General features: G+C 40.6%; 1 protein-coding gene across 2 annotated transcripts in view; it reads left to right on the top strand.

Annotated features, from left to right (window-relative positions):
• UGGT1 (UDP-glucose glycoprotein glucosyltransferase 1) overlaps positions 1 to 17471 on the top strand; it is a 195839-nt gene that overhangs the window by 71508 nt on the left and 106860 nt on the right. For both annotated transcript variants that reach the window (XM_073625471.1, XM_073625472.1), the window contains exons 16-19: positions 256 to 391; positions 5973 to 6104; positions 7152 to 7316; positions 15674 to 15794. In XM_073625471.1, the coding sequence (XP_073481572.1) occupies positions 256 to 391; positions 5973 to 6104; positions 7152 to 7316; positions 15674 to 15794 (554 nt within the window). The remainder of the gene's footprint in view (positions 1 to 255; positions 392 to 5972; positions 6105 to 7151; positions 7317 to 15673; positions 15795 to 17471) is intronic.

The raw sequence follows: 17471 nt of genomic DNA on the forward strand, positions 1-17471 counted from the left end.
TAAATCTTGAAAAAAGACAACAGTTCCCCTTTGATTGCACATATTCCAAAGCTACTTTTATCTTCTATAAGTATTTGTAAAAAATATCAAATGCTTATTTATTTAAATATAACAGTCTGTCAGTTAAATCCATTTAAGAAACGTACATTCAATAACATGCAGATATTTGTTATGTTTTTAGCCAAAGTTTTAGAAGTCTCGTGCTGTATTTGAATTTAGTTTACATTTTAACCAGCAGAGGACACTGTCTTTCAGGATCGGTTTGGTGTTCGTAGTGAATCAAGCTGATGAGGTTGATGGTTTTGAGGACGCAGGTGTTGCTCTGCTAAGGACTTTCAACTATGTGGCTGATGAAGAAGATAATTATCACGCTTTTCAGATCGTTATATCGGTAGGTTGCTGGAAGCATAAAGGGAACATCAATCAGCTTTTCTTTTCTTCTCGAGCAGAAATACAGTCACATTAATGTCGAGTCATGGCTAACATTTCAGCTTTATACTTGTCCTTTGCTTAATGCACTTTTAAAAGGGGAGCACTGTGAACATAATTCTCAGTATCTAATGATTTCTGCCAATAATAAAGGCTCTTATAACAGTCACTATGCTGCCCAAGCTTTTTTATTAAGAGCAGCATAAAAATGAAATAGTAGATAGTGATGCTATTCCTATGGGATCGTTAAAAGAAAGCGGGCTAAGAAAGTATTTACAGTTTGCCTCTGTTTTGACACATGTATCAATTCATGTGGTAGCTAAATTATATGTTACTTTTTAAAATATTTTATGTATTTAAAGGAGATTGGAAAGGTGAGGAAATTAAAATACTGAGACACACACAGGAGATATTTGTAAATGAACAATTGTAGGAGTTTAAAGTACACAGATCTCAATTCTTTACAGGGGTAAAATATATGTAAACCCTACCAATGGACTTCTTATATTTACTATCTTTTGGTCTGTTAAATATACCATTGAAACATTATTAGAAACATAGAAAAGTGACAGCAAAAAAAGACAGAGTAGTCTATCGAGTCTGTCCATTTTTTAAAAATATTTTTTTATATAAGTGCTAAAAATATTTTATCATGTCAGAAATTCAGAGCTTTCCTGAGTTCTTGAGGAGTCTAATTAGCACTCCTGTAGTGTGTGGTCAGCTTTCAACAGGAACGCAGAATTGCGTTTCTGGCAAACCAATATGTGTTTTTCTGGACTTTAAAACAATAAAACATGGGGAGATGTGCATGTATTGTACAGATTTACTGCATGTTTTTGTTTTTGCCCTGACTTATCCTTTTAAAGGAAATATGTCTTGAAAGCTACCATTCATCAGGATAAGATGAGACAGTCTCAGAGATAACATGGGGACCAGCTAGATTGTGTTAGCCTATATTCAGAGTTTTGGTATGGTTTTCTTTAAATAACCATGTTGGCCTTAGTCGGGCTAGTCTTTCATACAAGGATAAATTAACAAATACGTGCCAGAGTTTAAGGACAACTGTATCTTGGCTTGTCAGGAATAGATGACATAGAAACAACTAAATTTTTTGCAATTATCACATTGTAATTGTATACTGCCTTTGTGACCCGATGCATTAATATCACTCCGTAAGCCACACACAGGCGATTGAAGCGGAACCTATGCTGATGTACTTTGTTTTAAGACTGAACTTCACACTGACAGCTCCTCCTAAATCTGGCAGGTGCCTTGCTGTCATTCTGAACTTTTTGCCTCAGTACAAACCTGGAACAAGCATGCAGATTGGGTCTTCTGACTTTCCTAATCAACTTACTAGTCCTGGGTCAAGGAATTATTAAATCCAGAGGGTCAGGATAACAGGCTGGCATGAACCTTGCTTTGTGCACTGGTGGGAATTCATATTGGAATAGAAAGGTGCCATCCCCAAGCTGTTCCCACAAAGTTGGGAGCATGAAATGGTCTAAAATGTCTTGGTATGCTGACGCCCTAAGAGTACTCCTCATTGGAACTAAGGGGCCAAGCCCAACCCCTGAAAGACAACCCCACACCATAATCCCCCCTCCACCAAATGATTTGGACCAGTGGCAAAGCAAGGTCCATAAAGACATGAATAAGCGAGTTTGGGGTGGAGGAACTTGACTGGCCTGCACAGAGTCCTGACCTCAACCCCCATAGAACACTTTTGGGATGAATTAAAGTGGAGATTGCGAGCCCGGCCTTCTCCTTCAATATCAGTGCCTGACCTCACGAATGCGCTTCTGGAAGAATGGTCAAACATTTCCATAGACACACTCCTAAACCTTGTGGACAGCCTTCCCAGAAGAGTTGAAGTTGCAAAGGGTGGGCCAACGCAATATTGAACCCTACGAACTAAGACTGGAATGCCTTTACAGTTCATGGGCGTGTAAAGGCAGGCATCCCAATACTTTTGACAATATAGAGTGTGTGTATGTGTGTGTGTGTATATGTATGTATGTGTGTATATATATATATATATATATATATATATATATAATACACACACACACAGTATCTCACAAAAGTGAGTACACCCCTCACATTTTTGTAAATATTTTATTATATCTTTTCATGTGACAACACTGAAGAAATGACACTTTGCTACAATGTAAAGTAGTGAGTGTACAGCTTGTATAACAGTGTAAATTTGCTGTCCCCTCAAAATAACTCAACACACAGTCATTAATGTCTAAACCGCTGGTAACAAAGTGAGTACACCCCTAAGTGAAAATTTCCAAATTGGGCCCAAAATTGTCAACATTTTGTGTGGCCACCATTATATTTCAGCACTGCCTTAACCCTCTTGGGCATGGAGTTCACAAGAGCTTCACAGGTTGCCACTGGAGTCCTCTTCCTCTCCTCCATGACGACATCACGGAGCTGGTGGATGTTAGAGTTCTCCTCCACCTTGCGTTTGAGGATGCCTCACAGATGCTCAATAGGGTTTAGTTCTGGAGACATGCTTGGCCAGTCCATCACCTTTACTCTCAGCTTCTTTAGCAAGGCAGTGGTCGTCTTGGAGGTGTGTTTGGGGTCATTATCATGTTGGAATACTGCCTTGAGGCCCAGTCTCCGAAGGGAGGGGATCATGCTCTGCTTCAATATGTCACAGTTCATGTTGGCATTCATGGTTCCCTTAATGAACTGTAGCTCCCCAGTGCCAGCAGCACTCATGCAGCCCCAGACCATGACACTCCCACCACCATGCTTGACTGTAGGCAAGACACACTTGTCTTTGTACTCCTCACCTGGTTGCCGCCACAAAAGCTTTACACCATCTGAACCAAATAAGTTTATCTTGGTCTCATCAGACCACAGGACATGGTTCCAGTAATCCATGCCCTTAGTCTGCTGGTCTTCAGCAAACTACGGGCTTTCTTGTGCATCATTTTTAGAAGAGGCTTCCTTCTGGGACAACAGCCATGCAGACCAATTTGATGCAGTGTGCGGCATATGATCTGAGCACCCCCCACCCCTTCAACCTCTACAGCAATGCTGGCAGCACTCATACGCCTATTTTCTAAACACAACCTCTGGATATGACACTGAGCACGTGTACTCAACTTCTTTGATCGACCATGGCGAGGCCTGTTCTGAGTTGAACCTGTCCTGTTAAACTGCTGTATGCTCTTGGCCACTGTGCTGCCGCTCAGTTTCAGGGTCTTGCCAATCTTCTTATAGCCGAGGCCATCTTTATGTAGAGCAACAATTCTTTTTTTCAGATCCTCGGAGAGTGCTTTGCCATGAGGTGCCATGTTGAACTTCCAGTGAGCAGTATGAGAGAGTGAGAGCGATAACACCAAATTTAACACACCTGCTCCCCATTCACACCTGAGACCTTGTAACACTAACGGGTCACATGACACTGGGGAGGGAAAATGGCTAATTGGGCCCAATTTGGACATTTTCACTTAGGGGAGTACTCACTTTTGTTGCCAGCGGTTTAGACATTAATGGCTGTGTGTTGAGTTATTTTGAAGGGACAGCAAATTTACACTGTTATACAAGCTGTAAACTCACTACTTTACATTGTAGCAAAGTGTCATTTCTTCAGTGTTGTCACATGAAAAGATATAATAAAATCTTTACAAAAATGTGAGGGGTGTACTCACTTTTGTAGATACTGTAACACACCCGCTGCCCATGAACACCTGAGACCTTGTAACACTAACGAGTCACGTGACACCAGGGAGGGAAAATGGCTATTTGGGCCCAATTTGGACATTTTTACTTAGGGGTGTACTTACTTTTGTTGCCAGAGGTTTAGACATTAATGGCTGTGTGTTGAGTTATTTTGAGGGGACAGCAAATTTACACTGTTATACAAGCTGTACACTCACTACTTTACATTGTAGCAAAGTGTCATTTCGTCAGTGTTGTCACATGAAAAGATATAATAAAATATTTACAAAAATGTGAGGGGTGTACTCACTTTGTGGGATACTGTATATATAATTTATTAAAACATAAGGCCTGTGCACAACTGAGACTAATCATGAGGACTGGCTGCCAGGTAAGATGATGACCTAGGAAAGCAAGGTTCCACTTAAAGCTCTAGAAAGTCTTCAGGCTCAAGGACCCAAACAGCGCTTATTGAGATTCTGCAAATACAACGTTTTTTTTTTTTTTCACATTGCGATAAATCCTGAAGCTCCTCAACATGTGTATATGACAAATCTGTCAAAAACACACGATCCACAATCCTACCAACCAGTGCCTCACAATATTCACTAAAATAGTTACAATGTAAAATCAGCATTCCTATTTTGAGAATTCCATTCATGACACACAGTCAGGTTTGAAAGAACGGACCTGGACAGATAAGTGTAGAATTTTGAATAAATCTTGTTAAAATGAACATCACAAACATGTAAAAATGAAATCTGACCCAAATGTAATGTATTGTAGTATTAGAGCATGTGTACCCTCACCTACAATGTTACATATGATTCATTGTTCCTTCTTTACTAGCTGCCACTTGTCTAGTGATATACTTAGGGGATGTTCTGTACCCAAACGCTACGTTATTTATTGTGTATATATTTGTTACTTTGCACTTTGAATGCTTACTGTGATACTTTATATATACATTGTTCAATAAAATTTTTTTGGGGAAAAAAAATTAAATGTGAAAAGGGCTTGGGCTTTATTGACTGGAACAAAGACTAATAGTTTACAGCATTCTGTAGTAACTAAGGACAGATGCAAGTCCCCAATCCCCCCCACCCGTTTCTAATGCATTATGCCCTGTACACGGTCGGATTTTCCGATGGAAAATGTGTGATAGGACCTTGTCGGAAATTTCGACCGTGTGTGGGCTCCATTACACATTTTCCATCGGATTTTCCGACACACAAAGTTTGAGAGCTTGTTATAAAATTTTCCGACAACAAAATCCGTTGTCGGAATTTCCGATCGTGTGTACACAAATCCGACACACAAAGTGCCACGCATGCTCAGAATAAATAAAGAGATGAAAGCTAATGGCTACTGCCCCGTTTACAGTCCCGACGTACGTGTTTTACGTCACCGCGTTCAGAACGATCGGATTTTCCGACAACTTTGTGTGACCATGTGTATGCAAGACAAGTTTGAGCCAACATCCGTCGGAAAAAATCCATGGATTTTGTCGTCGGAATGTCCGATCAATGTCCGACCGTGTGTACGGGGCATTACAGATCTGCATTTGTTAGTCTCGATATGCTAAACTGCTGAAATATTGTACTTGTTTGATATATATTAGTAATAGATATCGTTGCTGCTTTGTACAGTGCTTTTTAATAATAAGAGCTTGTCCACTAAAATCATCTTATAAAACAACAAACCAGACTTATGAATTGGTGTAAAACTAATAGGAGAACTATTGGTTTAGTATCTTTATGATGCAGTAGTGTTAATGTTTGGGAATATTGTAAGCTATATAGGTTTGCGGCAGCAACATCTTTTGTCAGAGTTTTAACCCTTTGTTCCTTGTTCTGCAGATCTACAACAAGTTACGGGCTGGTGAAAAGCTGACTGTGAAACATGTTACCAGTGTCCTGGAACAAAAGTACCGCTATGTGGAGCTGAGCAGTATCCTGGGCCTGGACTCTGCTTATGACCAGTATAGAAAGGTGAGGGAACCCTTCATGATGCGTCTGCATCTATGGCAGATGTTTTATGTGGTTTAAGGCCCAACTGAAGTCTGAGAAAAACATTTTAGCATGCAGTGAAATATGAAGTACTGCACATAATTGTTATTTTTTTTTGTTGGAGAAATACGATTACTAAAGAAGCATCCTTTCACTCACCTGCAGCTGAGGACCACTGCTCAGTGTGTGAGAGTGGTGGTTTGACGCACCCCTCCAAGCTCACACTAATCCCGATTCAAGACAAAATGGGGATGATGACGGGAGCGTGCAAAATCTGGTGCAACTCTGCATAGAAATCAGCTTCCAGGGTTTTTTTTTTGTAAAAGCTTAATTGAACAAGTTGAAGTTAGAAGCTGGCTACCATGCACAGCTGCACCAGATTTTGTACTCTCCGGTTTCAGTAAATCAACCCCACTGGATCTATTAATTCATACCCGTGTATGCCAAATCTTGACCCTGTCATCTGTATGTTGCTCAGACCAGACAAGGCAACATTTTTCAATCATTATTTGGGCTATTGTAATGATCCCGTGTCCCCTGTGGCTACATTTTCCTGTATTTAGCTGACAGGAGCAGATCCTAACTGGTTCCTGTGTTGTTGTGGTCTTCTTGCATTTAGTAATGCCCTTCAGCACACCACTGTTGTAATGAGAGGCTTTTTGGGAATTTGTGGTCATGCTGGATGCTGTTTGACTTCTATTATTGGCGGGATGTTCATGCCCAAGGAACTGCCGCTTACTGGATACTTTTTGTTTTTCACACAATTTTCTGTAAATTCTAAAGACAGTAATATGTGGAAATCCCAGGAAGTCAGCAGTTTCTAAGATTCTGCATCCACCACATGTATACAATCATTCCCCAGTCAAATTCATGTGGATCATTCATCTTTCCAGTCTAATTTTTGAAACATTGCGACCATGTCCATATGCTTTATCTACAGAGTTTTGCTGTTTGTCTCCATCTTTGTAATATACATTATGATAGTTCAGAGTGTATTGGCTATCTTTGAACTGTGCTGTTGTCTTTCAGGAGGGGAGGGAATACTTCCTACAGACAGGTTTGTCTCCGCTGCCTGTGGTTCTTTTCAATGGTGTACCATTCTCCAAAGACCAGTTGGATCCTGATGAACTGGAGACTGCAACAATGCAAAAAGTTCTCGAAACAACAACCTTCTTCCAGAAAGCTGTCTATTTGGTGAGATATTATAGCTACCAGCTCATCTCTATTACCTAATGTGGACATAGTTAAGATGGAACTAGATAGAAAATGAAAAAAATGACAATATAATGTATATATTACATATGAAGATGTATATAACCCAGCAGTTGATCCTGCCAGGAGATCCTTACTTTTTCACTTCCTTTAACAGAGTGACAATACTATTCTTTCTGCAATTAAATTGCATAGCAGTGTTGTGACCCTCTGGACAGGGTAGCCTCAGAGGGACTTTAAATGGGCATTAAGTGACAAACAAATTAAAAACAAGCTCCAGCTAACCCTTTTAAAGCGAACCTTCACTTAAAAATAATACAATCTTTCTATATTTTTTATTTATCTTATTTTTTTTTCCTGTCCTACCCGCTCCCTGCTTCCATTGTAGCCTAGGCAAGAATGACGTTTCCTTCTCCTCTTGCAGCCTTCTGGGACACTGACCTCACATATCCCAAGAGGCATTTCTTTCCACCATTCATGTAAATAGATGCAACCCCAGGTCTTGCACATGCACAGACAAAGATCTGGGGTCGTGTTTGTTTACATATTGTTCTATGGTGGAAAGTAATGTCTCCTGGGATACGTGAAGTCATTATACCAGGAGGCATTACTTTTCATAGAACTATTCATGTAAACAGATAGATCTCTGCCTGCGCATGTGCCAGATCTGGCACCCCATCTTTAGGCAAGTACCGGGAAGAGACAGTTGGCTCCCCATGATGTAAAAAAAGAAAGATGGCAGCACGAGACAGTCCCTATAGTAGGAGAGTGATGTTAGAGAAGAAGTCAGTTTGTTTTCACTGGACTTTTAAGTATACAACCATAAAAAAAGGCATTAAAAAACCTGAAAATTTGATGTTTTGCAGCTTAGCAAACCTTACATAGTAGGTGAGGTTGAAAAAAGACACATCAAGTCCAACCAATGTGTGTGATTATATGTCAGTATACCTTTAAAACTGTAGCTGCATTAGATTTCTTATTTTAGGCTTTTTCCCTTGATTTTCTGGTGATCTGACAAGTAACATAATTGCTGTATTAGAGTGCCCCGGCTCTGGATGAAGGCGCAACAAAGACACCTTTGGACAGCAGCATTACCAGAGAAGGGAGCGTTAGATGTACTAGCAGATTTAGATGAACTAGAAATTGAAGCCAAACTCCAACTAACACTCTAACCAGTTACAGCAACAGTTTTACATAAAAGCTGACCATTGTAAGCACCCCTGTCAGTGGTAAATGGTTTGTCTCAACCTCTAACTACTACTTTTGCTGGACAGCTTGTTCTGTTAAAAAGTAATAGCCGTATTGGCCAGATCACCCAGTGAAAATAAAGGCAATGACAAGAGAAAAGTAATGCAGGAATTGGTAAGCTGCAGTATGTAATTGTTTGTTTTGTGTTGTATTACCACTTTAAGGTGGGAAAACAATTGAAATTTGGGAGGGTAAAGGTTTAAAGAAAGTTTTAAACATTATGCATAAAATCTGACCACTGTAAGTACACCCAGTAGTGTAAAATGATCTGTCCCAATCCCTATAATTGTCACTTGGACAGTATGTACAATGTCTTGAAAAAGTATTCATACCCCCTTGAAATTTTCCACATTTTGTCATGTTACAACCAAAAACGTAAATGTATTTTATTGGGATCTTATGTGATAGACCAACACAAAGTGGCACATAATTGTGAAGTGGAAGGAAAATGATAAATGGTTTTCAACATTTTTTACAAATAAATATGTGAAAAGTGTGGCGTGTCAATACTTTGTAGAACCACCTTTTGCTGCAATTACAGTTGCAAGTCTTTTTGGCTATGTCTCTACCAGCTTTGCACATCTAGAGAGTGACATTTTTGCCCATTCTTCTTTGCAAAATAGCTCAAGCTCTGTCAGATTGGATGGAGAGTGTCTGTGAACAGCAATTTTCAAGTCTTGCCACAGATTCTAAATTGGATTTAGGTCTGGACTTTGACTGGGCCATTCTAAAACATGAATATGCTTTCATCTGAACCATTCCATTATAGCTCTGGCTGTATGTTTAGAGTCGTTGTCCTGATGGAATATGAACCTCCGCTCCAGTCTCAAGTCTTTTGCAGACTCTAACAGGTTTTCTTCTAAGATTGCCCTGTATTTGCCTCCATCCAGCTTCCTTGTCCCTTCTGAAGAAAAGCATCCCTGCAACATGATGCTGCCACCACCATGTTTCACGGTGTGGATGGTGTTATCAGGGTGATGTTCAGTGTTAAAGCGTAACTCCGCTTTTGTTGAGAAAAAAACATTCCCCTCTGGGATATCTATGTACATTGCAAGGATTGTAACAACCTTTGTTGCAGATTCCTACCTTTTGTTATTCTAAAGAAATGTTTGTCTGTGCCTCTTATACTGAATGGATCTAATTGGAGTGGTTTCATAATTAACTTATCAGGTGTGCAGCTGCAGGGCACTAATGAGGAAATCTGCTGGGCCCGCATCCCTTTAGAAAGTATCTCTCCCAAAAATGACTTTTTCTTTCCTGGGGATGCCTGAAATCTGACTTGTATCTTGAGTAGACTTCTGGGAAAATTGGTGAGCCAATCACACAAGAAGGAAATGATGTTTTTGTGGAGTGGTCAGTACACACTCTGTGTACAGAACAACTCCAGGTAGCCATATTTCAATGTATTCTCAGAAAATTGCATTGGCTGCAGATAAAAAAGAAAGGTAATTTTTAATAACATTCAATTATAGGTGCTATAATATTTTTATAATATTTATAATATTTTTTCTTTGCTATTTTTTTCCCCCATGAAAGTGGAGTTACCCTTTAATTTTCCACAACACATAGCATCCTGCTTTTAGGCCAAAAAGTTCAATTTTGGTCTCATCTAATCAAAGCACCTTCTTCCACGTGTTTGCTGTGTCCCCCACATGGCTTCTCGCAAACAGGACTTCTTTCAACAATGTCTTTCTTCTTGCCACTCTTCCATAAAGGGCAGATTTGTGGAGAGCACGACTAATAGTTGTCCTGTGGACAGATTCTCCCACCTGAGCTGTGGATCTCTGCAGCTCCTCCAGAGTTACCATGGGCCTCTTGGCTGCTTCGCTGATTAATGCTCTCTTTGCCCGGCCTGTCAGTTTAGGTGGACGGCCATGTCAAACCTCTAAGGCCCCTTTCACACGATCGGACCGTTGAGGTCAGCCTGTCAGTTTTGACGGGGGACCTGAACGGGTGCTCCATGTTAGCCTATGGAGCGACAGATGTCAGCGGAGACATGTCCACTGACATCCGACCCGGTCCGATCCGCTAAAAGCAGACGGATGGCCCTACGTCCAGGTCTGTCGCTGGCGGATCGGATCGGGTGAGATCTGATGAAAACTGACATGCTGTCGGTTTTCATCCAATCCCTCCATAGGCAGCAGCGGCGCCTGACAAGCCCCTCCCCGCTCAGTGAGCAGAGAGGGACCTGTCATCCGCCGGCTCAGCGGAGATCAACGGACTGATCTCCCGCTGAGCCGGCGGACAGAGGCGGACTCCGTGGAAGCGGTGTCCGCATCATGTGAAAGGGGCCTAAGAGATTCACAGAACAGCTGTATTTATATTGAGATTAAATTACACACAGGTGGACTCTATTTACTAATTAGGTGACTTCTGAAGGCAATTGGTTCCACTAGATTTTAGTTAGGAGTATCACAGTAAAGGGGGCTGAGTACAAATGCACGCCACACTTTTCACATATTTATTTGTAAAACATTTTGAAACCATTTATCATTTTCCTTCTACTTCTCAATTATGTGCCACTTTGTGTTGGTCCATCACATAAAATCCCAATAAAATGCATTCACAATTTTGGATGTAACATAACAAAATGTGTAAAATTTCAAGGGGTATGAATACTCTTTCAAGGCACTGTAAAGTAAAAAAAATACAGAATACTATCACTACAGGTCTTAACCACAAAAGGTTACCAAAATACACAATTTTTCCCTGTAGTGGGCCTATGAATTCTTGCCCTCTAGCATTTTAGAAGCATGCAGTCATGTTTTACTAGGCAGTGGATGTCAAGATAATTGCTCAGAATTTAATAAGGATATTAATACTGACCTTAAAGCAAGTGCAATAGCAATAACATTAGTCAGAAATCATTGTTCTGTCTGTGGATGACTGCTCATTATCCTTGCCCTTTTTACCATCTCGTTAATGGAGAAACATAGTGTATTTTCAGAGAGTGGATATTTAGAGTTTTTATAATGTATAATATAATGTACCTTTTTGATAAAACTTTCAAAACTTACATGCTTGCTCTTCTGTTTTTTGTATTGTATTATACAGTTGGGTCCATATACAGTGGAGACGGAAAGTATTCAGACCCCCTTACATTTTTCACTCTTTGTTATATTGCAGCCATTTGCTAAAATCATTTAAGTTCATTTTTTCCCTCATTAATGTACACACAGCACCCCATATTGACAGAAAAACACAGAATTGTTGACATTTTTGCAGATTTATTAAAAAAGAAAAACTGAAATATCACATGGTCCTAAGTATTCAGACTCTTTGCTCAGTATTTAGTAGAAGCACCCTTTTGATATAATACAGCTATGAGCCTTTTTGGGAAAGATGCAACAAGCTTTTCACACCTGGATTTGGGGATCCTCTGCCATTCCTCCTTGCAGATCCTCTCCAGTTCTGTCAGGTTGGATGGTAAACGTTGGTGGACAGCCATTTTTTAGGTCTCTCCAGAGATGCTCAATTGGGTTTAAGTCAGGGCTCTGGCTGGGCCATTCAAGAACAGTCACGGAGTTGTTGTGAAGCCACTCCTTCATTATTTTAGCTGTGTGCTTAGGGTCATTGTCTTGTTGGAAGGTAAACCTTCTTCCCAGTCTGAGGTCCTGAGCACTTTGGAGAAGGTTTTCGTCCAGGATATCCCTGTACTTGGCCGCATTCATCTTTCCCTCGATTGCAACCAGTCGTCCTGTCCCTGCAGCTGAAAAACACCCCCACAACATGATGCTACCACCACCATGCTTTACTGTTGGGACTGTATTGGACAGGTGATGAGCAGTGCCTGGTTTTCTTTACACATATCGCTTAGAATTAAGGCCAAAAAGTTCTATCTTGGTCTCATCAGACCAAAGAACCTTATTTCTCACCATCTTGGAGTCCTTTAAGTGTTTTTTAGCAAACTTCATGCGGGCTTTCATGTGTCTTGTACTGAGGAGAGGCTTCCGTCGGGCCACTCTGCCATAAAGCCCCGACTGGTGGAGGGCTGCAGTGATGGTTGACTTTCTACATCTTTCTCCCATCTCCCGACTGCATCTCTGGAGCTCAGCCACAGTGATCTTTGGGTTCTTCTTTACCTCTATCACCAAGGCTCTTCTTCCACGATAGCTCAGTTTGGCCGAACGGCCATCTCTAGGAAGGGTTCTGGTCATCCCAAACGTCTTCCATTTAAGGATTATGGAGGCCACTGTGCTCTTAGGAAACCTTAAGTGCAGCAGAAATTTTTTTGTAACCTTGGCCAGATCTGTGCCTTGCCACAATTCTGTCTCTGAGCTCTTGAGGCAGTTCCTTTGACCTCATGATTCTCATTTGCTCTGACATGCACTGTGAGCTGTAAGGTCTTATATAGACAGGTGTGTGGCTTTCCTAATCAAGTCCAATCAGTATAATCAAACACAGCTGGACTCAAAAGAAGGTGTAGAACCATCTCAAGGATCATCAGAAGAAATGGACAGCACCTGAGTTAAATATATGAGTGTCACAGCAAAGGGTCTGAATACTTAGGACCCTGTGATATTTCAGTTTTTCTTTTTTAATAAATCTGCAAAAATGTCAAAAATTCTGTGTTTTTCTGTCAATATGGGGTGCTGTGTGTACATTAATGAGGAAAAAATGAACTTAAACGATTTTAGCAAATGGCTGCAATATAACAAAGAGTGAAAAATTTAAGGGGGTCTGAATACTTTCCGTCCCCACTGTATATTTGGACACAGGCACAATTTTCATACTTTTAGCTCTGTATGCCACCAGAATAAAATTAAAACGAAACAATCCAAGTGAATTTGAAGTGCAGACTTTCAGCTTTGATCCAAGGGGTTGAACAGAAGTATCAAGTACAAATTTTAGGAACTGCAACCAATTCTTATACATAGTCCTCACATTTTTAGGGCCTCAAATGTAATTGGACAAATGAATATAATTATAAATATAATGTTCATTTTTAATATTTTGTTGGGAATCCTTTACTGGCAATGACTGCCTGAAGTCTTGAACCCATGGACATTACCAAGGACTGGGTTTCCTCCTTCGTGATGCTTTGCCAGGCTCTAACTGCAGCTGTCTTCAGTTGTTCTTTGTTTGTGGGTCTTTCTGCCTTTAGTTTTTCCTTCAGCAAGTGAAATGCATGCTCAATTGGGTTGAGATCAGGTGATTGACTTGGCCATTGCAGAATATTCCACTTCTTTTCCTTCAAAAGCTCCTAGGTTGCTTTTGCAGTGTGTTTTGGATCAGTCCATCTGTACTGTGTAGCTTAGTCCAATCAACTTTGCTGCATTTGGCTGAATCTGGGCTGACAGTATATCTCTAAACACTGCAGAATGAATCCGGCTGCTTCTGTCTTCTGTCACATCGTCAATAAACACCAATGACCCAGTGCCACTGGAAGCCATGCATGCCCATGCCATCACACCGCAAGCTCCACCATGTTTTACAGGTGACATGTGCTTTGAATCATGAGCTGTTCCAAGCCTGCTTCACACTTTTTTCTTCCCGTCACTCTGGTACAGATTAATCCTAGTTTCATCCGTCCAAAGAATGCTTTTACAGAACTGGTCTGGCTTTTTAAGGATGTTTTTTGGCAAAGTCCAACCTGGCTTTTCTATTTTTTATTCTTTATGAATGGTTTGCAGTTTGTGGTGATCCCTCTGTATTTTCTCTTGTGAAGTCTTCTCTTGATTGTAGACTTTGACAATGATACACCCACCTCCCAGAGAGTGTCCTTCACTTGTCTGGATGTTGAGAATGGGTTTTTTTTTACCATAGAGTGGATCCTGCGATCATCCACCACTGTTGTCTTCCGTGGATGTCCAGGCCATTTTATATTGCTGAGCTCACCAGTGTGTTCCTCTTTCCTCAGAATGTACCAAACTGTTGATTTGTCCACTCCTAATATTGCTGCTATGGATTTGTTTTGTTTTTTAAGCCTTTCACTTTCACGGACAGCTCCTTTAAACGCATGATGTAGGTTCACAGCAATAGATTCCAAATACAAATACCACACTTAGAATCAACTCCAGACCTTTTACCTGCTTAATTGATGAAGAAATAACGAAGGAGTAGCCCACACCTGGCCATGAAACAGCTTTTGATTCAGTTGTCCAATTCCTTTTGGTCCCTTGAAAAAGGAGGGATGGCTAATCTTAAGAGCTGTAATTCCTAAACCCTTCCTCCGATTTGGACGTACATACCCTCAAATTAAACCTGAGCGTGTGCACTTTCAGCCCATATCCATTATATAACTATAGCTTGAATATGTTTTGGTAAATACCTGAAAAAAAAGAAAATTGTGCCTGTGTCTATCTATCTATCTATCTATATATATATAGACCTAACTGTATATAGAGGGACTTGTAGATTACCTATTAGACTAGAGGGAGATCTGTATTTTGCCTCCCTGATCAAAGTACATTTTATTCAGACAATGTGCTAAACTAGCCATTATTTCTGACTTTAAAATAATATATCTATAGATTTTACCAGTGACTGTATTTAAAGTGATTGTAAAGGCTTTATTTTTCCTTTCCAAAATAACAAAGATGTTATAGTTACCTGCACTGGTATTGCACAGAGCGGCCCTTAACCTCTTCTTCTGGTGTCCCGTATTGGCGCTGTAGGGTGGCCCTCTTCTACATGTGCAACCATAACCAGCTGCTTGCTGTGGGGGCGCACATATGGGCTAGCTCACTAGCCAGGCTGTGTGCATTCATAGACACACACAGGGTGGCTCGGGCCCATCCCCTGCTCCCTCCTTGCAGGATTTGACTGACAGCAGCAGGAGCTAATGGCTCCCGCTGCTGCCTCTGTGTCCTGTAATGAGAGAGAGAGACCAGCACCACTGCAGATAGGACTCAGGTTAGTATGGGGGGGGGGGGGGGGACAGGGATTGCATTAAGGAAAAAATGTCCTGCTTTTAGAACCACTTTAACAAATGCAGTAATGACATGCAAATCTAATTTTAAATCCACTAGTGTGGCTATTTTTTTGCCATTTTTGCCTTGGCATGACAACATAGGAAAAATATATCTGACATGTGTCGGTATGACAGATGTTTTGAGGCGCGTTCCATTATTGCTTGTTATTATTTACAGGGGGAAATGGCAAACGATCAGGATGTTGTGGATTATCTTATGAATCAGCCTAATGTCGTTCCTCGAATAAATCTGAGGATACTAGAGGTGGAACGGCAGTACCTGGACCTGACTGCTATAAGTAAATCACCTTTTATATTGCTTGCTTGTTGTATTGTTTTCCAGGATTTCTGTTCTGTACGTCCAGTATGATCTTTACCCTAGAATACATATAGACCCTGGATCTCAGAGAGGATTTATTATTGTACTTGGATATACCGTATAACAAATCACACCTGAGAAGCTATTGCGCTGACATAAGATTCTAAGCTCACTAAGCAAAATAGATACAATCTAGTACATATGGGAACATTTGTGAAATAATGGGGGATTTATAAAAACTGTACAGGGGTTGGACAAAATTCTGGAAACAAGTATGGTAAAAGAATGAAATCGTACCTAAAATGGTGTTGGACCGCCTTTGGCATCCAAGACACAGAAACATAGAAAAGTGATGGCAGATAAAAGACTAAGTAGTCCATCGAGTCCGCCCATTTATATATATATATATATATATATATATATATATATATATATATATATATATACACATACATACATCCATCAATGATTTGATTTTTTGTTTTGTTTTTTTTGGGGGGGGGGGGGGGGTTTGTATAGATCTAGGTTTGTCCCAAGCATGTTTGAAGCTATTTACTGTTGACTGTCTCACTACCTCTGTTGGTAGTTTATTCCAAGCATCAACTACCCTTTCAGTAAAATAATACTTTCTAAGCTTAGTTTTGAACTTTCCTCCAGTTAGTTTGAGGTCTAACTAAGACGGCCTGAATTCTCATGGGAATTGACAAGCATAAGTCTTGGGTGGTGGATAATGGAATCTGATAGCACTTTTCATGCAAAAATCTGAGTCACAATCCTGCACAATGTCCTTTTGTCTCTTTCGGTCAGTTGATCATGTCGACCACGTTTGTTTATCAGACGTTGTTTTCCTGGAAACTGTATATGCCGTCATAATGTTTGATACTATACCATGCAATGCTGCAAATAAATTGGCAACTTCAGTCACAGAAGCACTAGCTAAGTGGCCACCAACAATTTGCCCTCTATAAGCTCTGTCATGACTCCGTATTACTAGCAATGCAAGCAGTGAATGATGAAAGTGAGGCTTCCCACCTGTGAGCTAGGTGTCTCATCACACAGCGGAAGCAAAAGAATGTTATATCACTTCCACTTTCAACGAAAAACATGTCATCACTTTCACACCTGCAAATCATGTAGTGTTTTCCATATCTTTGTCCAACCCCTATATGTTTTCAAGTAGTAAATTGCGCTTTGTAAACCTTACCCATTGTAATTTAGTTACACAAGTGTGTTTACTATTCCCTTTTTTAACGATTTCCACTATCTTATCAGTCTGTTAGCTTCAGTTAAATACTGAAATTTGGGGGAGATTAAAATAGATTCTTTATTAACAGAATTAAAATTTAGGCTGACTATACAGTCTGTGGTCTTAACAAAAAAAAAAAAAAGTGACAGATTCCCCTTCCACATAAAAAGGTGAATGGAGAAGTTCTCTGCCGGTGTTCTGCCGAGAAAGTTCCCCCCGGCGGATAAGGTCTCCCCTGTACTGCGCAGGCGCAGCGCTTGCGCAGCACGAGCCGCCGAAAATAGCCGAAGCTGAACAGGTGATAGTCAGCTGTACATGGCACCTGTAACAGGGACCCTTGCAGGCTCGCTTTGCTCGCCACGCTTCGGGCACGGCCTCGCTTCGCTCGGCATAGTTATGTTCAAGCTCTAT

The sequence above is a fragment of the Aquarana catesbeiana genome, linkage group LG04 (assembly GCF_042186555.1).
Source record: "Aquarana catesbeiana isolate 2022-GZ linkage group LG04, ASM4218655v1, whole genome shotgun sequence".
NCBI classification, from domain to species: Eukaryota; Metazoa; Chordata; class Amphibia; order Anura; family Ranidae; genus Aquarana; species Aquarana catesbeiana.